At 42.0% G+C, this 26476-nt stretch overlaps 1 protein-coding gene and 1 non-coding gene across 3 annotated transcripts; one reads left to right on the top strand and one right to left on the bottom strand.

The window, feature by feature from the left end:
* Positions 1–1030: 1030 nt before the first annotated feature.
* Positions 1031–26476, bottom strand: LMCD1 (LIM and cysteine rich domains 1). 2 transcript variants are annotated; one of them, XM_072420458.1, is made up of 6 exons: positions 26372–26476; positions 11073–11161; positions 5933–6188; positions 5164–5469; positions 4623–4838; positions 1031–4229 (listed from the first exon to the last, which is right to left on the bottom strand). In XM_072420458.1, exons 1-6 carry the CDS (start codon positions 26396–26398, stop codon positions 4074–4076), a joined length of 1050 nt encoding a protein of 349 aa, XP_072276559.1. In that variant the 5' UTR covers positions 26399–26476; the 3' UTR covers positions 1031–4073. The 2 variants fall into 2 exon arrangements, with proteins under 2 accessions (XP_072276559.1, XP_072276560.1); XM_072420459.1 differs by lacking the exon at positions 26372–26476 and adding an exon at positions 13308–13434.
* Positions 20373–20475, top strand: LOC140337514 (U6 spliceosomal RNA). The gene has a single exon (XR_011922056.1). It is a non-coding gene; the product is annotated as a U6 spliceosomal RNA (small nuclear RNA).

The raw sequence follows: 26476 nt of genomic DNA, 5'->3' as shown, positions 1-26476 counted from the left end.
TTCCTCAAAAGGGCTCACAATATCCCTACCATAGTCATATGTCTTTAATACAGTCTAAGTTCAATTTCGGTGGAAGCCAATTAGCTTAAATGCATGATTTTGGAATGTGGGAGGAAACCGGATTACCCAGATCAAACCCACGCAAATATGGGGGGAACCTGCAAACTCCATGCGCTGCAAAAGCCAGATTGCTATCCTCTGAGCCTCCGTGCTGCCATTAGCGAGCTTTCCCCTCATTTCCTGCTCTTTGATGGATTGCACCAGACTGGAAATGCGAGGAACAGCATGGATCCCATCATGTATTGCTGTGTCCCCATTGCAGATGTTTTCCCACTTCCTCTCTGATGAGACCAAGAGAAGAGGAAGTGAGGGAAAATTCAGGAGCTTGTCACTTCCCATTGTAGCTGACAACTCTTAACCTCTGCTGTACTGAACAATGAAAGAGGTTGTCAGCTGTACCTGCTGGGCTAACAAGTCTCGGCCTATCCGCCTCCCTGTCCCTATTAATAAAACTGGGGTCACACTGGCGAGTCACCCTGACTGAAGACTGGATATCAGAGGTAGGTGGGCACACTTCAGCTTACAGTGCCCTCTGTATGTGTTATATATAACTTGGAAGGGCACTGGATGGGGCAGCACAGATTATATGCCCCTGGGGTGGGGGTGGGGAAGGAAGTCCCCACTATTGAGACACCATAATGACCCCCCGGGAAAATGCCAGGACCCTACCAGCAAAATCTGGAATATTGGTATCTATGCCATGTGCAGCAACTTATTCCATTTGGAAAATACTGAGAACAGTGAATAAAGGGGGCATAGATCACAGGCACTGCTCTGAGGGCACCACCATGCTATATGGAGATAAGTTCTTTCAATTGGCTTTCCATATTCTGTGCCCCTTTTTATAATTTTACAATAATGTCACCCAGCTCTCACCTCCGGTTGGCACAACGCCATCTCTGCACAGGCAGCTGACACATTCCCATCGCTCGTCACTGCTGTCACTCTAAAATGAAGCCGATAACACCACTGGTATCCACAATAGCTTTATTTAGAGAAGCATCATTTCATCTAATGCCTTGTCTGTTACATATCAATACAAAAATAATCATTTCATTTAAAGGCCACGAAAGCGAGAAGAAGGGAACATTCCGAGATAAATATGTACAGGTTTCTGAAATCCGTCAGCAGCTCTTTAGATATGGAGAGGGCATAGCAAGGGGGAAAGCGTTTCTCTCACACATCTGACTTCCTGTTGGAGAATACTGATCTGTACTCTGGGGCTGGCCATATACTATAAAATCTGTGCAATCATAAATCATATTATTTGTACATGGTAATCATATATTCATTCATCCCAATGCTCAGTCAGTCCCCATAAATCTCCTCTATCCTTTGCAGAGATCTGCATAGCCTGTGGCTACAATTCATGCTCGGTGTCTTCATTTGTAGCCACCCCAGTGTTCTATATAGAGCTGAGACTACAACTGTGACCACACCCATCCATGATACACAATGCAAGGAATCATGGGACATGGAGTTTTCTTATACAAGAAGCTCACATTGCAGCCACTATGCTGCCCTCTAGTGTTCAGCCAGGAATAATGACAACCACTAGACGCAGAAAGAGGCTGAGACAACTTGGGATTCGTTTGGCTCGATGTGTACATGGATAGCTTTTTACAAGTAAAGGTAAGTGAATTGTTTTTTGTGAAAGTTCTGCTTTAAGAGGAGGGGGAGCCAATTAACCTAGTTTTTTTTCGGGGGGGAGCAAACATACACAAGTTGGGCATGTAATCCCCAGTCAAATACTATCCGGGCCAACCCAGGATGCAAGGTGAGCCACCATGCTGATTCAGATTTAGGTGCACTTTAAGAACATATCCCCCCTCAACCACACACACACACACACACACTCACGCAAAAGCACATTGTACTAAAATCTTCCAATATAATGAAAATGGGAACAAAGGCGAATCATGACACAGACGAAAGCCATACAGAAGCCGTTCTATTCCATCTAGAAACATGGATCAGCAGACATTAAAACAAGAATCGGATGTTTGAGATGGTAAATGTGAATGCGACAAGCCTGAGTTTGCTATACATTGCACCAATATACTATGTACATATATATTAGACAATTTACAATAGAACCCAAAAGAAAATACAAATAAATAATAAACTCGTTAGTATTCCAGTAACTTGGCAATTAATCCCTGCAGAGTGCGGCCAGCAAGAAGAACTTTATAATAAAGCGCTCTGGGGAAACGAAAAAAAAAACGTCATTACCTTGTTTTGTATATTTAGAACAAAGGCTGAAGTTATTTTTAAACTGTGCTATGTGTGTCACCCATCACCTTTATGTTAAATTAGATGTAAACCCTTTCAATAAAAATTGTATTTTAAATATAAATTTTAATGGAAATAATCTTGTTATCCTGCCATGGTTCTCATTTTATTTTATTTATAGGGTGACAATGATCTGATTTTGTGTTGTCACCCGGTCACATGGGTTTCCATGGTGTGGCCTATTTAAATGTGACCAATATGTGCTGTTGTCACCATTTGGAAAACCTGCTTTGAAATATAAAATGCAGCAAATCTGGTAGGTCGGGTGCTCATCAGGCACTCACTGGAGTGCACGTAGATTTGGAACAGATTTGTTTTATAGAAGAATAATCCTAAAGTGCTTTAGAATAAAATGTTCATTTATGGTTTACATCTTCTTTAACTTTTAGGATTTAGCATTGCTTCACAGAGGCGCCACAGCATACGCTGACACATGGTAGGCCATCGGTGTGGCACATTTGTGGTCCATTGATGGTAAAAAGATAACAAATGACTTTCCTTTCCAAAAAAAAGATGACACAAAGGCAAAAAAAAAAAAGAAATACAGGAAGTGCAAAGTCAAAAGCTGCATATGAATCCCCTCCTTAGATATCCCAGGATCTACACCTGGGGTCTATTCAGCGCAGTGCAAAACCCAGCAATGTGCAGTAAGCCAGTGGCCAATAAGCTTCAAATTGTATTGTCAAAATCATTAAAAGTGCAGCTTTTGAAAAGTTGGTGAGCTGCTAGAGCGATCTAAAGCATTGCAGATCTCCAGTTTTTAAATAAATTAATAGCTGAAGCATTTTACAAAATGCAGCACCTGTTGTAATACTTATCTTGTCTCCAGAACAACTCCATGAAGCCTGGAGTTCTTTTCTATGTTGAATAATGGGCAGCACCAGCACTGGTGGGGAAGACCTGAGGGCATCATCCAGGAGACCCCATAAAGGAGGAGCGGGAGAGGTGGATGGCCAAAACAAATTGGATTTGAATGCATTTTTGCTGCAGGATAATATGATCCTGAGCTGTGCACCCCCTCCGGTATCAGTGTATGTAGAAGAACCTATGAGCACCAATCCTGGGGCATTTTCTGCACTCACTGACCACAGTATGGCTCTTATGAAATCTGAAAAGCATCAAACTGGCCCTTTATATATAAAAAAATGGGAACCCCTGAATTAGGCCAAAACCTAAGGGGAATTATGTTTTTATGGGGAATTAGGGAATTATACCAAGAAGAGAAGGAGAACTTTCTTGAAGATAACATGGTGTTCCCCATTGGCCATGCCACCCAGCAGTAATATATCAGCTTATGTCTTATTGGCTGAGGCTTCCTAAATATTTTGGGTCTCATTGGTAACAGTGAGATCTCCGTTCCATAAATCACAACTCTCCTATATTCTCTCCTACCATAGTTTATTATGGCTCATTCTGTTCTTATTAGGCACGCAAAGGGAATTCTGCACCCAGAGCCCCCGAAAGATAGATTTCTGAATGGTTACATTCACATTTCTTTATAGACCGGTTTACAATTTTAATCTTTTGCTTTACCATCATTGGTCAACCCTTGCAAAAAACAATGGGCGGCTTATCTCCAGCACTGTGGAGTATAGATTGGCACAGAGTATAGATTGTGACCACAAATAGAGACAACCTACAGACAATCTCTATTTGCTATGGGTTACTGCACATTGCTGCACTTTGCATCCCGCTTTTACATAACCTGATTGTTCTTTGGTCTAATGTGTGTCCTTGCTGCAGGCGACGCACACGAGTTGGCCGCGGTCCAGTACATAGGGGAGCTCGGTCAGTTTCTGCTCGCAGACCAGGCAGGAAAAATGTTCTTTGTGCCAAGACTTGCCATCAAGCTGCAGATAATCTTCTGAGAATATAATCTGAAGGGCAAAAGAGAACAGGAAATGTCAGCTACCTGATGCATGTTTTATTTAAAGAGAACCAATGTGCGAATCAGAATTTGCTATGAAAGAATTGTGGTGGGGTTGCGGCGCAGGTCCTGGAAGCAATCAGTTACTTTTGGCTGCAAGAATGCTTTCCTGTGTTTCAAGGAATTACGGTACCGCCACCACAAGGGCAAGTATGGACATGCATTGACCTATGGTGCGGTTTGCTGCCTCTGGGTGCCTAGCAGCAATTTACAATGTACTGGTGTGGCTATCGGCAAGTCTGATCCCCAACCCTTATATAACTAAATAAAAAAGTTTGGTAGAGTTGACCTAAAGGGGATCTATCCTATAAAGTAACTGTGATCTAGTGGTGGCTCCACGTACCTCATCACAGCCGGTGCAGCGTGGCCTCTCGCTTTCACAGTAATGCCGCCCACACCAAAGGCGGCTATTCTTCCAGAAATGGATCAGGTTCACCAGGGGCTCTCTGCATTGGTAGCAGGTGAAGCAAGCCGGGTGCCATTGCTTCTTGATGCCGGCACGGTCAGAATAGACAGCAGGGGCATCTCCAGGTATCAGCTGTTGGCACAACTCACAGAGCTGGAAGACATAAGAGACAAGAACAGTGCAGTAATAGCAGCCTGGGGGTCCACAACACCCTGCACCTTCCTATTGGTAGATGGTCACCCTGGATGACACCTAAAGACAGCACAATCCACCACGGGGAAAAAAACAAAAAAATAAAATCTTCTTCATGGAAGAAGTTGCCCCTTAAGTTGAAGTATTACTAAGCTGAACTTTTGGGGTCTCTCTAAATGGGACAAAACCTTTGGGTTTCATTCGGTATAACTTCCTACTCATGTTTTCATAAAAATCCAATTGGGCAGATAGATAAACAATAGTTAGTTCTGCATTGTACACTTACATAATCTGTCTTTCCATTGCACTCCTCCTGGGTTCCATTTGCCGTCTTCCCTGTGTTGGGCTCTTTTTCTTCTGCTTTGATGGTGCCAGGCAGCACCACTTCTGCCACCCCCATCGCATTTTGCTTATACTGTTTTACAAATGCGGCCATAGCTGGTCTCTCTCCCTCAGCCAAAGCTCTGCAATGTGCCGGTTCATAGTCATATGGAGGTAGCTGCCTCAACAGTTGCACACGGCGGTAATGAGCCCCTTCCGTGCCGGCCAGGGGCTGCATATTTTTGGGAAGCATCTCCATGTATTGCATGGCCTAAGAAAAGAAGAGGCAACAGGTAATGGTCATGGTTGTTAAAGGCTGGAACATTAATCCAGAAATCATAAAAAATTCCCATCTGAGGACTCTGAGATCATGCTTTTATTGCAGAGGTTTTAAATCTCAATACGTGTATGTTACCTTCATAATTTTCATTTATCCCCTCTCCCACCCCAAACTCTTAATTTTCATTCTTTCTCCATCTCCTCCATCTTTCTTCTCTCTCCATCTTCATCCCCTCTCCCCTCTTTATCCTTTTACTTTCTCTCTCCATCTCTCTCCCTTTATCTTTCACTGTATTCTCTCTCTTCCCTCACTCCCCTTGTCTTTTCACTCTCTCCTTTCTCCATCTTCTCTTTTTCTCTCTCCTCTCCACTCTCTACTAATTTCTCCTCCCTATTTTGACATAAATCTGGTATTGTGTATGTAATACTATACAATCCAATATAGATCCAATTACCAGTTTCTGGTTCAGCCCTGGAGGAGCCCATTCATAGGTGACGGTGAGAAATGTTGGGTCCTTGCGAGAGGTAATGGGGTTGGTGATGATCATGCGGTTCCTCTTGTAGACGCGGAGCCCATCGCTGCCCTTCACGCGGGCTGTCAGCCCCAAGTAGCGGGTGTCGGAGAGCAGCTGCCCAATCCGGTGATCTTCCTCCACTTCTAAGGGCAGAACATGCTCCTCGCGGGGGCAGCGGCAGAGCTCGCAGGATTTTCTATGTGAAACAAGAAGAGAAAAGCATTGACAAACAATATCCAGAGGTAGTAAGTCAGAGCAAAAGAATTTTGGGGGCCTTTAGCATCTCCAGCATTTCATAAATTTTTTATCTATCTAAGGCTAAAATTCTATATACAATGCAGTCTATCCATGACATTGGTACAGCAGTTTTTGTTATAAGTTTCCCCAGTAACAGAACTTTACAATTCTACAAATAGATCCTCTTTTTTTTTTTTTTTTTTAACACAGGCAAAGGTGGTAGCTACACCTACAGGAAGACCCAATCCCAGACACTAAATTGTCATTGCATCTTTATCTCCAGCAGGGGGCACTGATTGCAGTTTATTGGATAAAACACAGGGTGACCACCATTCTGCAACTTTGGGAACTGGGGGTCACCTTGTTAGAAAGCCTCAGAGGAATACTGTAGGATACTGGAGTTTATTACAATGCAACAATATAAAGTTTTACATATATAACATATTTTAAAACAACATATAAAAAGGACTTTAGTACATTTGTATTTGTATGCTCTTTAAAGGCACCTTTTGAAAATCAAAATTTATTAGAAGATTAGTAAACCTTGTTGCACATTCAGGTATGTTCTGTATGAATCAAGAACATTATTAAGCTTGCAAAAATGACACATTCTTGTAGCAAGTATTTCTAGGACCTAGTAAAACCTAGGTTCATTTCAACTTTCTGTATGTCACATCTCATACAGATGTCAGTCTGATCTGATAAGGTTGAGTTTGTTTCAGATAGCAAGAATTCTTATTGCATGCCCTGATATACAGATCGCCACTAGGGGCAGCCTTTAAAAATCTTCAAATATAATGGTAAAATTATGGATTTTGCAACTTGCAGCAAAGTTGCAAAATCCCAATTAAGACATGACATTAAAATATTGCAAACGCCAAAGACCTAAAGTGTTTTTTCTTTTTTTAAACTACAAATCATATGCAGTCCCATTGCTGTGGTTGTTGTTTATATTCTATATGTAGAATAGTATACAGATCATGAAACATTTTTGCTGTGAGTGCACATTGGCACGGATATCTGACCGGCTCCCTCAGAAGCTTTGTACTCTGAATTCCATCCACCACCCACCTAAGGGATGAGATACTAACACTGACCTTTATTCTTATCCAAAAATTCCTAACCCCAGAAGCTCCCCTGCATTTCGCCCATCCCAAATAGATGACAGGGCATTTGTTAAATGTCATGATTTCTTTTGACCTTTTGAAGGAATAAAACCAGACTTAGAGCTCAGCTTTAAAGCATAACTCCACCTTCCAGCAAATATAAGGCAGGGCCGTGAGGACAACACATACTATACAAAGTTTTATATTTGCAATATTGTTCCATTACATCTGTGCAAACACTGAAAAAAGACATTGGGGCTCATTTGTTAAAGCTGTCTTAAGACTGAAGAAGATAGACTATCATAGGAGAACCTGGGTGATCCAGCAAACCTGTAATGGATTTCTTATAAATCAGTTGCTTTTAACTAGTAAATGTTTTCAGTTCTGGACCAAATACATTCCAGGTTTCCTGGTTCTCCCATGATAGCCTATCATGTCCAGCCTTGGAGAGCTTTAATACATTAGGCCCATTGTGCCCAATTGTTTGTTGAGGGTGTCCTCAACAGTCTACAATTGTCACTACTTGTCTATGGGCTGTTTGCATGCACATAGAGATATATGGGCTAAACAAATGGCTATGTTAGGAGATCACATGACCCCGAGTATGCCTGAACTACGCCAACCTTATTGTACCAGCTCTGCCCATTTTTGCATGCAATTGTTTCAGTCAGTAATAGGTAGGTAAAGTATTATTGTATAAAGAATACAATGTGTTTTATGTCCTTAGCTCATTTCTAAATCACAGTTTAAATCCCACAACTTATTTTCTATTTCTAAGTTTCTTTCACTCAAAAACAACTTTAAATATGACGCTTCCTGTGTTTTCACTCGCGGGCTTTATGTTGGTAAAGATGATCTTTTCCAGGAGGAGAGATAGGGAGTTGCACAGCATGACTTTGCACAAGAGCCCTGGTCCCCTTTCAGCCAACAAGGGACCCCAGGGGTACCCCAAGTCAGTTCTGTGCAGGGGACCATTGTTAATGGCTATGTCTGCCATCACATTCACTTGAGATGAAAAAATGGGCCATCCCATGATCAGCTGTGGTAAATTACCAAATGCCATGGGCCATGTGGTCAAACCTTGGTGCCTATTGACTGGTGCACATTTTGTAACAGGAAGCAGGAGACCATAAAAATGGGGAATGTTGGCTATGGTTGGGTTTAAATTGTGCAGATATGTGGAGGGGTGGTTTCATATTTCATGAAATAAAGAAAATGCACCCATTATGCCTGCCACATACATAATTCAGCCACAAAATATGTCCCAATTAATAAATGTTGGGGGTTGTGTGTCCCCTTAATGCTTTTTAGATCCACCAGCATGTAAAAAGGTTCCCATTGGTTGTGCCATATTGGACATCACTCCGCTCCCTTGTAATCTATATGTCACTTCTCTCACCTCTCATCAAATCAGAGAAATACACGACCGCCATCACCTCTTCCGCCCACCCTTTGTTTTCAAAAATGCCGAACGCCTGCAAATTTAATGGAGCGTTTACCTACTGCAATTAGCTGCATGTGAAAGCCTTGCGGTTAAGCTTTCCCCGACGGTGCGCTTGTTGACTTTACAGGCCCTTTCGTTTGCTTTTGCGTCAGCATTCAGCCGACCGTGACCGCCGCTTTCCTCCAACAACTGGATGAATGCTTAAACATACAGATTAAAAGACCAGAACGGGCAGAACGAGTCAATATGTTTCACTCATTCCTCAAATTACTTCTAGCGCCAGATACGCTCCATAAATTGCTTCAGTATCGAGCTGCTTGATTGATACAGAATATTCATTCGTTGTACTCATTCATTTTCTGAGTATTTATCATCAGCCTGAATGGAGGCCTCTTCAGCTCTGCCACAACGCATCATCATTAATAATTCACACAAGGAGGCGAGCGGAGAAAAAAAAAACAACTTTGCTTTTAATTTGTCATCCTGCAATACATTTGTTATATTGTTTGTTTATTTTGGTTTAATTTTCTTCTTGTTCTTCGTGTTCAAGCTGTCTTCTACCCCTCTTTATCTCTGTCTCGCTCAGCTATTAGTCCGCCGCTTCATTTCGTTTTTACTGCTAGCAATTTTTGGGTAAAAAATAATGACGGAATTCGGAAGTTCTTTTTTTTTTAATTGGCTTGGAACTGCAGCTATTAGCTGACCTGCTGACCTCCGATCATTTAAAGGAAAGATAAACTTTGCAGAACTTCTTTAAACAGAGTCTCGTGATTACATTCATAACTTTATACAGAAATACAAGCACACTTGATTAGAAAATTGGGTATTTGGCATTTCTAGAGATTTCTTTCGTGCAGACTTATTGATCTCGGCTCTTTTTCCAAATGTTATAGATTTGGAATCGTCTGATTGCGTTTCAAAACATTTCAAAATGCTTCAGACACAAGGAAATTTAGAGCATTTCAGCATGTGGGTTTCTGAATCTACACACATACAGCTAGGGGTGAGCAAAGTTGGCAGTTTTCATTCATCCCAAGTTTAAATAAAAAATTTGGGCAAAATTTTGCCAGTTTGGTCGATGACAAAGGCAAAATTAGGGAGAATTTGGATGGTGTGTAGAGATGCAATGGGCACCTGAGGGTTGCTGATTAGACTTGGATTGATTGGAAGATTGGGACCAACATTGCACGTTTGCTCTGGATCGGTAGGAATCCAACCTGGGTAACCTATTGTGGCTCAGTGGGCACCACTGCACGCTGTGTACATTTGCTCATTGCAATTATTATTATTATTAATATTAATAAACAGGATTTATAAAGCACCAACATATTACGCAGCGCTGTACATTAAATAGGAGTTGCAAATGACAGAAAGTGACACAGGAGGAGGAGAGGACCCTGCCCAGAAGAGCTTACAATCGAGGAGGTGGGGGAAGTATCACACAATAGGAGGGGGAATATGGAGTGTTGGGTGAGTAGTGAGGATTTAAAAAACAGAAGAAGATGGGTAGGGGAGTTTGAAGTGTTGGGTTTTAGGGCTCTTTTAAGAAGCAGAAATTAGGAGCAAGTTGAATAGAATGAGGAAGATCATTCCAGAGAGTCGAGGCAGCTCTAGAAAAGTCTTGGAGCCGTGCATGTGATGAGGTTATGAGTGAATCCTACTACCATACTACAAGGGACAAGTCAGCCCCCAACACCACCAGCCAATGGCAACTCCCAACAACCCTTTTTTTATTTCCAACTGCGGAGACCCCCTTTAAGAGCTCCCAAATGTGGTTTACCTTGGTTGGTACAATATTCTTCATTCTGGCTTTGACTAAAGCCAAATGTTAACTTCTGCTTGGCCTTAGATTGCTTAAACAGAGGCTTGTTCTGCAACTCCTGAGGGTTACAAAAGCTCCTTTTAACTATTCAGGATGAGTTCTTGTGCCAAATATCTGCACCTGGAATTTGTATAGGATTTGCTTCGAAAAACATATGACTAAATCAACACTTTACTGTGAGTTGTGCTGCACTGGAAAAATTCTGCATTTCTTTTCATGTGCATTGCCAGTGTTGTCCTTCATTGCAATGCACACTAATGCATGAAACGACACAATGTTGTGTGTTGTATTGCAATGCAAAGGAACATGAAGGTGTAAATGAGCCCCAAGGTTTGTTTGTGCTTTAATGCCCTCAATCAAGACAGAACATGTAGCTTAATATTGTTAGATGAAGCCACAGCTATCCAACATTTCTAGAACACATGTCCACCTCCTTCCCGGGAGTAATGTCTGGCATTGACCTCAATTTACCTCCAGGGGTGCGGCTTGAATCCTGCGCATGCTCCTTTGCACTTTAGACAGGGAGGTCCCCTTCCGATTGGCTGCTGCCCAAGGGACATCTGGAAAAAAAAGGAGAAGCTTAAGTCAGGATATAAATCCAATAATCATTATAATTCACACATTCTCACTGGTCATGTTTTGGCTTATACAGCACACAGCTCATCAAAGAGACCCTGTCATCACAGGACACATACCAGGCTGAAGATGTGCAGTAAAAGTAATCATAAAAAGAGAACTTAGCATCAGATTTATAGCTTTCATGTGCATACACGTTCAGTGAACAGCCTGGATAACAATTTTAGGTATTTATTACCTGTCACATAGATCACACTGCACATTGCTTTTACATGCATGTTTCTCTAAGATAAATGATCCACATGAGAGGCCCCCTATTGCCCCATATTGAATAGGATAACTATGACCCCATGAAAAGTGTCCTATATAAGTGACCCATATCTCTTTATAAAATATATGACCCCTTACTGCATTATATAAGGATGGCCCTTATGGCCCCATATTTAGTTTTATTCCTTGACATCCATTTGTGTTGACTGATTAGAAAGTGACACTTTTTGTTTAACAAGGAGTGACCCTTTGGCTCTCCATGGGAGGCGACCCCCCAATTGTATAGGTGACCTATATTGGCTCCTAAAATGAACCCTTTCCCACTACAGGGATGACTTCTATGGCTCCAAACAAGAAGTGATCCACCTGTAACCCTTTTTTAAGTGCTGATCCTTATTGTCACGTACAACAATTTACCTTTATTGTCGTATATAAGGAGGACAAAGAAGTGAGCCCTTATTGTCCAAATAGAAAGTGACTGCTACTGGGGCAGCATGGTGGCTCAGTGGTTGGCACTCCAGCCTTTGCAGCCCTAGGTCCAAGGTTCAAATCTCAGCCAGGGCACTATCTGCATGGAGTTTGGAGGTTCTCCCCATGTCTGTGTGGGATTCCTATGGGTACTCCAATTTCCTCCCACATTGCAAAAAACATGCAGTAAGGTTAAATGGCTTCCCCCCAAAATTGACCTTAGACTACATTAATGGCATATGACTATGGTAGGGACTTTAGATTGTGAGCTCCTTTGAGGGACAGCCAGTGACATGACTATGGACTTTGTACAGCACTGCATAATATGATGGGGCTATATAAATACTATGTAATTATAATAATACTGCCCCATAGGGGTAACTCCGTATGGTCCTATGCAAAAGGTGACCTAATTTGACTCCTACAAGGTGGAGTCCCACAACAGGGGTGACTATTATGGCTCCATAGAAGCAGTGACCCCCATATAACCCTTTTCTTGAAGAGCTGATCCTTATTGTGACATACAACTAATGACCTCTATAGTCCTATATAAGGAGCAAACCTATGGCTCCACAAAGTAGTGAGCCCCAATTGTCCATTTAGGAAGTGACTGGTACTGCCCCATATAAGGGGTAACCCCCAATGGTCTGGTATAGGAGGTGACCTAAATTGTCTCATATAAGGTGGGACCCCTATTGTCCCACAACATGGCGCCATAGATGGAGTGACCCCATGATAGCACTTTAAAGGGGATGACCCTAATTGTCACATACAACTGACCTCTATTGTCCACTACAAGGAGCAAAACTATGGCCCCATGCAAGGAGTGACCGCCTATTGTCCATATGGGAAGTGACTGCTACTGCCCCATTTAAGGGGGGAACCCTATGGTCTTGTATAAGAGGAGACCTGTATTGTCATGTGTAAGGTGGGACCACTATTGTTCACAATCAAAGGTTGACCCTTATGGCCCCATAGGAGTGAAACCTTACTGCCTTATAAAGGGGAAACCCTATGGGTCCATGTAATGAATGACCCCATATTGTCAATTTAGGAGGTGACTGTCACTGCCCCATATGAGGGGTGACCCCTAAGTTCCTGCATTGGAGGTGACCTCTATTGTCACATATAAGGTGGGACCCTTATTGTCCCACAACAGGATTGACCCCTATGGCCCCATACATGGAGTGACACCTATTGCCCCGTACAAGACGTGACCTCTAGTATCGCCCTATGTCTGAAGTTATACCACTGACTCCATTATAAGAGAATGTTCCGCAGTGACATGTGTGCTGCAGGAGCCAATGTCACCGTTCATCTATTTTAATCTCCTCCATGTGAGGATGAAATCAGAGTGGAGTTCTCATTCAGGCATGCGCTAATCCCGCTCACCTGTCTCTCGCAGGGGCCGCCACACCATTGTCACAGCGGATTGTGTTCGGTGGAAGATATTTGGGCCCAGCAGGGGTTCACATGAGTCCAGGCTTCTAGAAGCTCAGACCCTGTCTTGTTCTGTTCCCCGGGGACTCGGAGATATTCCCTGTCACACATACTCCATGTAGCCATCACTTCGGCCAGAAATAAGCCTGGCTGCCCCAAGACCTCAAAAAAAAAAAAATATCTCTCGACACTTAGTCCTTTCCCTTTATAAATCAAAATTCCTGAACATGTTTATTATACACGTCACATTCCTGGCTTATCACTAAACTGCAACTTGTTCTGGAAAACCAAGGCGGAAAGTGGGAGAGGGGGGGGTGAGTGACGAGCTGTGAACATATCACAGCAGAATGAACTGGCTGCCCTGCAGATTGGTGGAGGCACCCAGCAACAAATACCCTGCAGCAAGGAATTGCGGGGCAGAATGGAGAAATGGTGACCATGTTGATTCAGCAGCTTTGTTCTCGTGCCGGATTGCAGAGAGAGAATTCAGCCCTGCATTTACAATAGGCAAACATACTAGTCCTGAAGCAAGCAGCTCCCATGCAGAACAGTCATGGCTATCCCTTGAAATACAGTGACCCTGCTTCTTGGATGGCCTAAAGGGGGCGCTCTCCCCTTTTAAAATTTATATAGGACATTTGCAATACATGCACATATTAAAAAAAGGCTGCAAATATCTAACAATCCTACCAAAAATCTAAAAAGCTCCTATCATCCTATAGCTGGCTGACAACTCTGACACTGAAATCTTAAGCAGTGTTGTCAGCCCTGCCTGTATTCCCCCCATCAGGACTGCAGAATAACTCTCTATAGGTTATGCACATGAAGATTGCTTAGTATTTGCTAGTCGATCAGAAGAGAACTCAAGCAGAGCTGGCAATACTGATTGGGATTTTATTGCAGCAAAGGCAATTCACCAGGAAAATAGGATGTAATATTAAGTATGGTGAATCTTCCAGTGTATTACAAGCAGCCACTAGAGGGCGCATCTAGGAATCCATACATATGTAATATTGAAAATACATAAAAGCAAGAGTGTCCAAAATATATAAAAATTACACTAAAGTAAATATAATCATTTAAAATGCACTCTAAGAAAACACAGCAAAGCTTTCCTTTTACAAGGAGACTCGGACATAATTGCCGAGATAATTAAAGAATTATCATGCAGGATTTTCTGCATTGCCTAGAGCTAAATGGCTTTTGTGACTACTTTTTTTTTAAATATGTAAAAGCATTAAAACCATTGTCTCCTAATCTTTTATCTCTGTACAACTTCCTACTTAAATAGTAATTGCTGGGCAGCCTTGCAGGACTCGGGCCCTATGAAATGGTTGAGGAGCCGAAATTAAATACTTAATAACAACAATGATTTGCAATAGCGAATTCGGCGCCCGGCAATATAATGGGATTATCCCCAGATTTAATTTCTTATTTTCCATTTGATAAGCTTTGAATAGCGGCTCATAGTCTGCCGGGGCATCTGTGCCTCCGTGAGGAACTAATTCTTTTGAACGTGGGGCTCGCTGGCCCAAAGGTACATCGGAGATGAGACTGTAATAATTCCATTATTAAAAATGAATTCTTAACACCTCTCTGCTTCAATTATAATACCTACTCTAAGAGACTGTGGTGTGTTACTGAAAGGATAAATAGATTCATACATAGATAGTTGTGGTTATAAATTTACCCCAATTACATTTTTAGCCATTTGTATTGCACCAGCAAACCCGTCAACTTGCAATAAGCCAAGCAGTGCCAAGAGAAGCTTCAAAACTCAAAGAGACCAAAATTACATCTTAATGGACATAGCCACAAATGTCATGTTTGGAGAGGAGTCAACAAGACCTATGAAGAGACGCACACCATCCCAACTGTGAAGCATGGATGTGGATTTCACTATATGTTAGCTACAACAGCACAGAAAAAGTCAAACCTAATGGAAAGATGAATACAGGTTATTATCAAGAATATTGGGGGAAAAAGTGATGCATGGAGCTCACATGGATGTTACAAAGAGATAATGATCTGAAACATTGGGTCAAGTTGACCTTTTGGAGATGGCAGCTGGAAAAAGTTTAAGGCTTTAGAGTGGCCATTTCCATTTCCTGACCTCAAAATTCTCAGGGAGATCTAAAACATTCATTACATGCTAGAAAACAAAAAAATTTAGGGGACCTGGGGGCATTTCACCGGGAAGAATAGGCAGGTTTACCATGGAAAATTCATTGGGCCTAAAAAACAGCTAATGTGGGAGAATGGAAAACTTTATTGATGTTGAAGGGGGGAAATGCAAGAGTAAATTCAACAGTGCCACCCATTGCTGCCCTATCAATGTACCTTTGTATTTATTGGGTGGTGTCACTACTGTGCTGATCAATGTTCTTTTGGCTGGAGGCTTTGATGTGAGCATTGCCTCTACCAAGATGGCAGCCTCTACATAGAGTTCAAGGCTTGGTAATTGAGTAATGGGAAAAGATGTGGAAAGATCCCAGGCAAGACTCGTGCCAAATCCTTTACCATCCACATGACTTTTTGGGTACAGATTGCAGTTTGTTCTTCTTTATTGCCTGACTATTTCTGTACGAGTCCCAATAACTACAGTTTTTTTTGTTTGCAGCTCATCATTTTTTTCTCCCTAAATGGTCTATGCTTCATTCTTTCTATTTGTTCAGCTTTATGAAAATCAAATCCATAAATCAGTAGGAAATGAGGACAATTATGTGCGGTCACCTGGCGTTCCTGGTCCTTGGCATCATACAAAGGGAGGAAAATATAGTTTATATCATCCCCGATGATCATCAACTATTTTTGTTCTCATTGATGTTGCTTTGTGTAATTATCTGTATCTCCCTGGGTATATATGGAGCCTCTGCTGCGACTCACATGCTTTGATCTTTAGATAAACTTAAGACAGTCACTCTTCCCTCATTAGTATCTGACACTCCTGATAGCAAGCAGCTCGTGTCATGATTTTATTTTATCCCAGACTGACCACTGGCCCTCATGTTGGCTCACATTGCATACCGGTTACTGCTTAGCCTAATTATAGGAGGGTTGTCACTTTTTAAATTGGAGCCATTGGAGTAAGTGATGGAGAATGGACAAGACAGAACACTAGTAAGGTGTTGCACAAAAATCAGGGGGCTTATGCAGATATCAAAATGACCATGGCCCAATTATAGGCTGTCATGGCCACGTTCAGATGGAACAGCGGTTCCCAGGTGGCTCCTCCAGCCATTCAACAACCCCAAACGCTGTGCTGCTCCTTTATGACCCAATATTTGACAGATGGCATCACGTGGTGCTCATCCACTCACTATCACCCCAGTATTTTCCATTTGTAGCATCTTAATCATGGTCATGTTCATAGGCATAAAGAAGAGATAACCGCACCAGAAGCTTACCTAGGGACCGCTACATTATATGCTCTGTTATAATTGAAAAACACAATAATAAATTGATAGTTTTAGGGAGATCCACATCTTGGTTGAAGAAACAAAAAATCATGCCGTAGAAATAGGCTGTATTTGCCATTTGAATAATCATTCCCCCCAGATCCATTGCTAACTCATTAATTGGCATGATTTAGCTGAATCAGTTGAACATTGGTATTTTTTCTTCATTAAACATATCATTATATCCGATATTCATATTGCATTGATAATAAATCTATTATAAGAGCTGGGGGTCACCCCTCCTGGCCACTCATCACACATGTTGCACTTCTGATTGCTCGGTCCCCTTTTAGTATTTTTTCTTCCTTGCACGCGACCGGTCTCGGTTATTACTTTGTACAACGGAAACCTTTGAACACTTGTAAACACGCCAGTGACCTTTGTCAGAAACTTTGCTCCTATTTGTTTAAAGCTAAACGCCAAGTAAACAGCTAAATACACCAATGAAATACATTGACCGGAGCCTCTCTGCCTGCCAAATGATTTGTATTTACATCTATCCAGCCCTGAGGTTTACATAGCTCGTTCACACAGTTCAGTTCTGTCCAGCAGTGCAGGAGAATTGTTTATTCTTTGCTGCTGTTTAGTAAGTCCTACAAGTCTTGTCTTTCTGCATTCTCATTGGACAGTGCAAGGGGAAGCAGAGGAATAATGAGATTGTATCTATGACCCTTTTTGGCACTGCAGCACTATTGGCTGGTTGCTTGCGCTTCTTCTCCCTCCCTTGGTTTAACTCCTGCAGTACAGGGCTTGATTAAGGCTGATTAATTTGTAATTTCTTTATCTTCTTGGAGTCAATGTTAAACTAGCAAAAATCAGCAGTGCTTTCATTTTCCACTGATGACAGGTACACTTTAATGTTAAAACCAGCTTGTAATAATGTCTCGCAGTTGCCTGAGGAATTTGCACTATCATCAGCATGGTGCGGCTCTGTGGCCCTTTCCAGGAATGGCAATGGGGCAGTTCATCTTGTCATTGTGTAAAAGTCCAGCTGCACAGACAACCTAAATAAACCGCTGGACCTGGCAGGGCCACATGAATGAAATTGCAGACCCTTTCGTAGATAAACTGAGCCAGTTGGTCATTGGTGTTGCGGTCATTACTATTTACCTAAGATGGAAGAAGACGGCGCTCAAGTTTTGGCACAATGTTTTTGTTTTATGTTACTGAGCAGCTCGTCAATTTATCAAGGGAGCCAAAGCAATGAAAGCAACATGAGCTAATAAAAGTCCAAGATGAAGCTTTACTTTGGCAGGGGGAATAAAAATGCAATTCCTGGACTTCGTTTTTAAACCGCCATTGCTGAGAGGTGACCCAGGGCTGCAATCCATGGTGGCAGATTTTACAAGGATCACACAAAAGCTCAGCTTTTCCGTACCAATTTGCTGCAAGCTTAGTTCAGTTCTTACTATTTTTCCATCATTTTATGTCTCCAATGCTCAACTTTAGCATAAGGTGGCACTGAAGGTGAGTTTTGGTCTGTTAAACAGTTCCAGGTGTTGCTGAATTTCAGCATTACCTGGTTTTACAGGTGGGCACAATGGTTCCAAATGCCAACCCCCAAATCACTAGAGGAGATGGCATTGATGGAATTGTTGGATAAAAGTGGCGCCCAAATCCCAAAAAGTCTGCTCGCGATCCACTATATTGTAAGCATAAAGCTTCTTCTTTTTACATACTGGGTCCCATTGTATTTTCTTTAATATCGCAATCGGATCACTTCAAGGAGACACCCCAGCAGACTTAGTGACACTCTATTGCATTTCCCTTTGCGCCTACTTTGGAAATTATATTAAAGGGTGGTTAAGGGAGGAGCAGAGAAGCTGGGCCAACACAGACAGCAATTAAACACTCCCAGAAGAGAAGAGGGCAAGTAGGGAAGAAATGTTGGAACTTGGGGGCCCAGAAATTTTACCCAGTGTGAGTCCAGAATTTATTGATGGTGGCCGTGCTGTCTCAAAGAACTCTAGAGTTGGTTCTTTTTAAAAGAAGCCGTGGTATCCACCCCTGCCTGATAGGCTTTGCCTGCTAATTCCCCTGCATTGATTCTCTTTGGGATCCTACATTTGGCGAGGAGTGTTGGATGGCCGTATACCCCAATGCATGCTGCACTCCCACCCTGTAACCCCTCTATCACTGCTGAGCCCTGTATTGATGTAGAAGTCGGAGCATGGAACATGGCACGGCGCATGGCATGGGATACAATTATTCATGACCCACAGAAGTATGGCATTCCTTCGGGACACACAACGGCTACTTTTTTATAATTTTACTATTTTTGTTTCCAGGATTTGTCGCTCTTTAAGTTGAACTATAGCAGTATATTTCTGTGGAGTTCCTTTTATATTACAGCAGTTATTATTCAGTGCTGCGCCTTCTCCGGCATTCTGTGGAATAAAAACTGCATTTTTGTTCGAAAATTAAATCAGTCGTGCCGACCGCTGATTGATTCCTCGGAGGTGCCTGGAGGGGGTGAGTTCCTGCACGGGGTAAGGAGTTTATGGCGTGCGTTCTGCATTTTATATATTGTTCTGGGAGCAATTTTAGTACAGTGTGAGGATATATATGGGAATCTTCCAGATCAGCCTCATAATCCAGAAGAATTGATGGGGGGTTTCATTCTCCTCCTTCAAGGGGGTTAGCCAAAAATTTTACAAAGTGCACAAAACGGTTTGCAGAGCTCAACCAAGGAAGAGTCGATCATCCCTAGTGATCACCATAAGGAAATGTATTCTGGGTGGCAGGGTGGTGGTCAGGCAGGGCATGAGGTTGGTGGTAGCTACTGGACCACCTAGGATATTACGAACCTGAAGCACGGTTATGGCACCATGATGGATGTCTCCCGCTTATCCCCCACCCTACAAGTGAGCAATGCCTCAGTCTAAATAATGGAGGGAGTGATCATCCACATCTGGGTCCCTTTGTCCCATTGGGCCCTTTTGCAGCTGCACAAATGGTAGTCCACTCCTGCTAAGCATGATGTATACTGATTGCTTCTTCCTTATGAATTGCTGTTGGTGGGGGAGAGAAGGTAAAGTTTCTGTATCAGTGGAGGTGGACTCTTGAAAGGGCCTTTCATTTTGTCCTAAAGGTTAACATGACAGGTTCCCTTTAAGAGGTTCTGCAGCAGCTGATGTGTTGATTCTTCTGGAGTTGTTTCATGAATTGATTCGGTAAACACACAATGAGCTCTGTGTGCAGGAGCGGAGTCTGGGCAGAGAGAGGGATTTGAGTCCCCTGAATGTTGCATCTGGAACCAATTTCTCCAAAATAACACTACAGTGGGGGGGTTTGTGGAAGGAGGGGTCTCTATCCTGCAGGTCGGCCTCCTCCCTGTGGCAGCCATAACACTGCCGACTTGTACAGCTGTACCTGGAACTCATAACTGTAATATTTGGGATATTTTACACAATTGGAACACACAGCTGGCAATTATTTCTCTGAGTGCTGAATTTCTATCGCAGCTCCAAGACTTCCATAGCCAAACTGATATTTAAGGGGACACTCCAGCCAAGCTTGTACAGGGGCCTGACCAGCATTGGGCTTGATCGCTAAATACGTCCATGCTTCGGCAGGACATATACTAAAATTGGAACGATAAAGAGAAGATTTGCATGGCCCCTGAGAATGCTAAATACACATGAGCAACAGGCCAAAGACACATGCTCACACAATTCTATTTGTATGTCCTACTTTTTGGAACTGTTCAGAAAAATGACCCCAATGCTGTATATTGCAACAACAAGATCATTATTATAAGTTCCACAAATGCAACTGAACTACAACTCCCAGCATGCCTACTGCAAGATACCAGTGCGATGCACCTTAAGCTATGTGAAGCGTGTATGACCAGTGTTTGTTGTATGGTGTCATGATACATCTGTCATGTAAATGCTGTTTAACTGGCCCCAGGTTCCCATTATAGAACTAGGCGCCTTCTGCTTTAAGTGGCACAATGTGAGATAAGTCTGCAGGAGGGCGAGGTTTACCTGCACCGCCTATTCGCACACCCTTCACAAGCAGACAGCGCACCAAATCCTGTCTGTCCACATATTTGTCATCTTTGTGCTCATTGTTATATCCTTGTGGGAACTGGGAGAGCTTCAGATTCCTAAACTCACCAAATATTTCCTCCTGTTAAAGGGTCACTCCAGCTACATATATACAGCTTGTCTCTTTTTTTTTAAAGGTTGCTATAGCATTTTAGTTTGTGCCCATGAGTACCCTAGTCCTCATATCTGTAACTGAAATTCTGAATATCTAACTTAAGGATCTATTCTCTTGGATTGTAAGCTTTTTTTGGGCAGTGTCCTTTCCTCCTCCACAACCCCTATTGATTATAGAGCACTACATAATAGGTTGGTGCTTTATATTATTGTTTGGCATGGCAGCATTAAATCCCTTATGGACCATTCTGATCTGTGCATTCACATCTGTTATAGGAAGACATGGATTGAATTCTGCACAAGCACTGATAGATGAAAGGATGCGCCAGAGAATCAATATTTACTTGATCAAAAATCCATCAGGGAATATTGATTGTTTTACCCAGTTTTGCTGAAACTGTTTAACAATAGATCGGAACGCTGGCATTGATAGTGGGCAACCATCGATTTCCCACCGTCTTGCTCGCTACAAGATATTGACTCTTCCCAATCAATATTGAATCAATTATTTTTAGTAAAGAGTCACCCAACAGAAGCATTCAGTTCTGAGAGGTGTGTTTGCATACAGTTGCATTTTTTCATGTTTGCAATGCACAGATTACAATGCATCATCTGGCCTCTTGCAATTGCACTTCCCATTGGTGGAAAATGAATGGTAAAGCAGAACCAAAACCTGCAATATTAACCTGTCCCTGTTCCGTCACAGTCTTTGCCAATTGATTGGGTTGAGATGACATAACTCCTGTGCCAGGATTTTTGCTTATTGGACAAGGGACATCGCATTTCTCTTTCTGCAATAAAACCCAATTATGATCGAACATTTTTAAAAGTTGCACTTGAGTTCCGCATTAATATAATGCGTGTTTAGCAGCGGTCTCATACAAGTTATGGAAAGCATTGAGCAGTGCTGAGACGCTGCATGAAAAACCCCAGTGAAACGCCGCCGCAGGCGTTTGGATTTGAACGGCTCCAATTCATCCCAATATTACCCAGGGATTTGGGGTGATTCAGGATTGCTAAAAAGAAAAAAAATCCCCTAAAAAACGGCTACTGATGAGTGAAAGAAACATTTCCATCTGCAGCGCTAAACCCAACAGCTCCTCATTCCGTATTTATATTTCGCCTTCCTCGCCGCTTTAATCATCAGTGCTCTGTAACTCAGACCTGACAGTAGGATATGAAGTCGGCATTGCTGGTTGCCTGAAACTCCCAGGCTCTCCATTCACCCGGGATTCATTTGCCGGCAGTTTTTCCCCATCTGGGACCAATCCGCCCGACCAGCGAGAATTTATCGGTTACTTATTGCTGCGAACTTTGGGTATCTCGCTGTTTATCTTCCGAAGGCCTCGACGTTTCCTGATTTCCATCTGCACATAATTTCTGTGCTGTCGGACCTCGGCACATCTCTAAGTGTAATGTTTATTCATAAAATGTGTGTTTATGAAATACATTCATCCTCCAGTATTAATGCTGCCTTCCTCGCCACATGTTTTACGCTTTTAAATAAACGCCCATCTTTGCTTCTCTTTCACAAGGGAAAACATTGCTTCTGTCTGGCGGTGTAATGACCTGAAATCTGTTTTTACTGCTGCACACTGGCTGAAAGAGGGAATAGGGCTCCTAGTGGGAGTGTCTGTTCTATAAGCGGGGGAGGTACTTAAGAGAAGAAGGAGTATCAGCCCCAAATGCATTGGGCTCTATTGGGAAAATATTTATATGAATGTTTATATCTTTTAAGATTTGGAAACAGCAGAAGAGGAAATCCTAAGTTTTGGAGTTTTCAGGATAGTCAAAGGAATCTTTTTATAAAGCATGGAATCTGATATTCATTGGAACATTCCCTGGTGGAGAACCAATCACTGCCATTGAAACACATTGACCTGTAGGGTTGTCCTCCAGGGAATGTCTTAGACTGCTTTATAAATAGACTCCAAATAAAGAGAGCCAACCCCAAAGAGTTAGGGGAAATCTTCCAGTGATGTCATCAGTAGGCCTCTCTGTGTCATGGCTGGTGGGACGGGCCTTCCATGGAAACTAGAAGCTGTAGTAATTCCCACATGTGATGCTGAGCCTCCATGATTGGAAGAACTAAATACAAAAAAGGAGCGTGGTCAATGATAGTCAGGCTGGGGGAGGAGGTAAATGATACTGGATGTCCTCCAGCCAGGAAATAAGGCAGGTCCTATCTGATTTGCTGCAGATTCTAATGTATATTCTGAGATGATCCCAGTGTGCATCGAAAACAGAGGAAGCAATTTCAGTACATGAGAGGAACCAGTACAGACTAAAAGGAGGACGGAGGACAGATTAAAAAAAAAATGGAGGTTGAGGGATAAATTTAAAGAAAGAGAGGTTGAGGGGCAGATTTATTAACAGAGTGGACGGAGCTGATTTAATAAAGAGGGGGAAGATTTTAAAAAGGGAAGGCTGAGGGGCAGATTTAATAAAGGGCAGGCTAGAGGGCAGGTTTATTAAAAGGGGAGGCTGAGGGGCAGATTTAGTAAAGAGGGGTTTGGAGCAGATTAGATGAAGTGGGAGACTGGGGGCAAATTTAGGATTTTTTGTCTGCATTTTTATTGGTTCATTGGAAAGGAATACACTAACTTGGTTTTGTTGATAAACAAAGCCATGTGATCACTATATTCTAACAGAGACACGGAAGTACATGGTAACTACAGTTTTACCCAGCCATGCCATTCCAAGGCATGCTAGGACTTGTAGTTCAACTCCTGAGCCACAGCCACAGCCAGAAATTTTTTTTTTCTTATAAAAGATGTTTTTCTATTGCCAAGGCATGCAATGCTTCCACAAACCTTACGTTTAGTATGCACAGCATGAAAAGAATGTCACAATGTAATAATAATTGAATTCCCAGAACAAGAACAGAACAACCCCTTTTACACGACACCATGGATGATAAAATATAACTTATCAATGAAAGAGGAAGTGATTTTCATGTTTGTATTCTCAGGCTTTCTCAGCAGACCCCCAGCTTCTTAGTGTTTGATACACATAAAATGATAATACCTCAAAGACCCCCAATAATGTTATCATAAATGGAGGGAATGATTTTCAAAACTAGGAAATTTGTTTAAATTCTTCATATTTAGGGGTTTAGTTGTACAAACGTTCACTTGGCACTGAAAAAAAAATCTACGATGAATTCATTGTATTCATTGTCCCAAGAAGCAGAATCACAGCATCCCTCCATCCCTTTATTATGAGTGCATTTAACCCCTTCACATCCATTTCATTGACTGGCTAACAGTAACAGTTCTGACAACACAAATCCCTTCGGTATAAACATTTACCACCACCCATGCTATGGTGTCATAGAATATAGGGTGTCATATAGGGTGTCAAGAGATTTAAATGTTTCTGGTAGCAGCTCATTATATAAGAGATACAGGAGAGATTTGTAGAGCTCAGTAGTACAGTGGTGATTGATTATATGATGCTATGATTTATTATAATTGATGCCAGCACATGCTTCTTGCTCAGCTTACTCCATAAGGGGCATTTGTGCCACTCCCAGTGATAACTCTTTTAATCATGGAGAAACCCTTGAAATACCTTTCAGGTCTTCAGTGAACCCCTTCTATATTTATTACATCTACAGCTTACAGAATATTAGTGTGGTGATGAATTCCTCCTATATTGCTGGCCATTGGGAAGAATGTCACCGTTACAGATAGCCAAAAAGATCATTGGTGTCACTTAAACTGACCTGAGAGGCTCAAACTGCTCATTACTCAAGGAACCCCTAGGAACTTCTGCAGGAACCCTGGTTGAGAATCACTGATCTATAGACTATGACTGAGCTACTAACAATCTCTTGTCTGGTACTATATAAAGAATGAGTCATGGATGTGATAAGTCACCCAATGACTATGCAGGAAAAAGACTAGTTTGTAAAGTTTGGTTTAAGGGTCCCAATACAATAAGAACTTTTTTGGAACCCTTGCTTTAGACTAATGAGTTACCAGCAAGAGATAAAAAATATCCTGTGACTGATAAGCTACGAACACTACATATAAGAGATGCCTGGTCCATGCTCCTTTCAGGCAAAAATCTGAGATGTGCTCTAACATTGATGAATGACCAATTGGGAACAATCACTGAGAAGAACACAGCAGGGTGCTACTCACTCCTCCCCCCTCCTCTGTCCATAGAACAGAATGGTGCTGTACGTGCTGCACTCGTTTGTTCATCTGTCACTGGAAACTATCGTCAGGCGTCTAAATAAGACTTAAGCCCATGAATTTGTTGAATATTCCAAAGTTGGATATTTTATCATACCAGGACACGGCACGGCAAGCTATGATTGGCTCTGAAATCAATAAACTAATATAATGTAAATCATTCTAAAAAACATGGAATACGAGTTGGATTTGTTCAAGGTAGCCCTAACCTGGTTGACCAGGTAAACAATCTCCTGGATATCAATCATTGACCTGGCATATCCAACATGCAACTTATCGACCAGCTCAATCCACTCCGCCCCACCTGCTTCAACACGTTACTGTAAATCATAAGGGAACACCGAATAACCAGCAGCCAATGGGAACACTCCCTTCCAATAATACCAACAAGAAAAACCAGCACAGATGTATTCTTATTGCAAACAATGATCCCATTGGCTGCTGTTTTTTAGGGAGCGTTGCCTGCTTATTTACAGAAGTGAGTGGCACTGGATCTGGCTGTTTAATAGGAGAATGGCAGATATGCCAGTTAAGTGATGAATATCAAGCAAAGAAAAGCCACTTTTAATCAATATTCTATCATTATACAGACCAATCATCAATTGTGAATGATTTAGTATTTTCTATTATTATTATTATTATTATTATAATTATTAATAAACAGTATTTTTACAGTGACCCAACATATTACCTAGTGCTGTACATTAAATAGGGATTTCATAGGTTTGATGTTTTGTATGGCCACCTTACGCCTATGCAGGCAGCAAGGTGTGAGCTTTGCTGAATTATTATTAATATATACCTGGAGAATTCTTGTATAAATTGCCAGGTATAGGTCTGTGCGCTCTCACAGACCTTTCACCTATCAATGTGTTGCTGGCTTTGGGTCCTTTCATGCCAATAGATGGGTTCATAGGTAAGAGATGAACACCGGATCACCAAACAGGGTCCCTGGTTTACATTCCATTGTACCCCAATATCTATAGAAAACTGAAATGGCCTTCATTAATTATTAAACTATATCGCCCACCTATTCCGCAGAACTGTACATTAAATAGGAGTTGCAAATTACAGATACAAGCGGAGCCCAAAAGAACTTACAATCTTAATGACATGTTATTCCAAAGATGGAATTATTCTTATCTGGAGTTCTACTTTAACCCCAAAGCCATGAAGAATGCAGCGCTCACCTTCTGGACTCCGGCACTTAGCTCCATCTCTGGGTCTGTGGGAAGTCTGGCTCTGCCTTGTCCTCTCTCTCAGCTCCTCTGCTGCAGCTCAGCACTCTGATTCTC

This window comes from Pyxicephalus adspersus, chromosome 8, assembly GCF_032062135.1.
Source record: "Pyxicephalus adspersus chromosome 8, UCB_Pads_2.0, whole genome shotgun sequence".
Lineage (NCBI taxonomy): Eukaryota > Metazoa > Chordata > Amphibia > Anura > Pyxicephalidae > Pyxicephalus > Pyxicephalus adspersus.
This window is presented reverse-complemented; position numbering and strand designations above follow the sequence as displayed.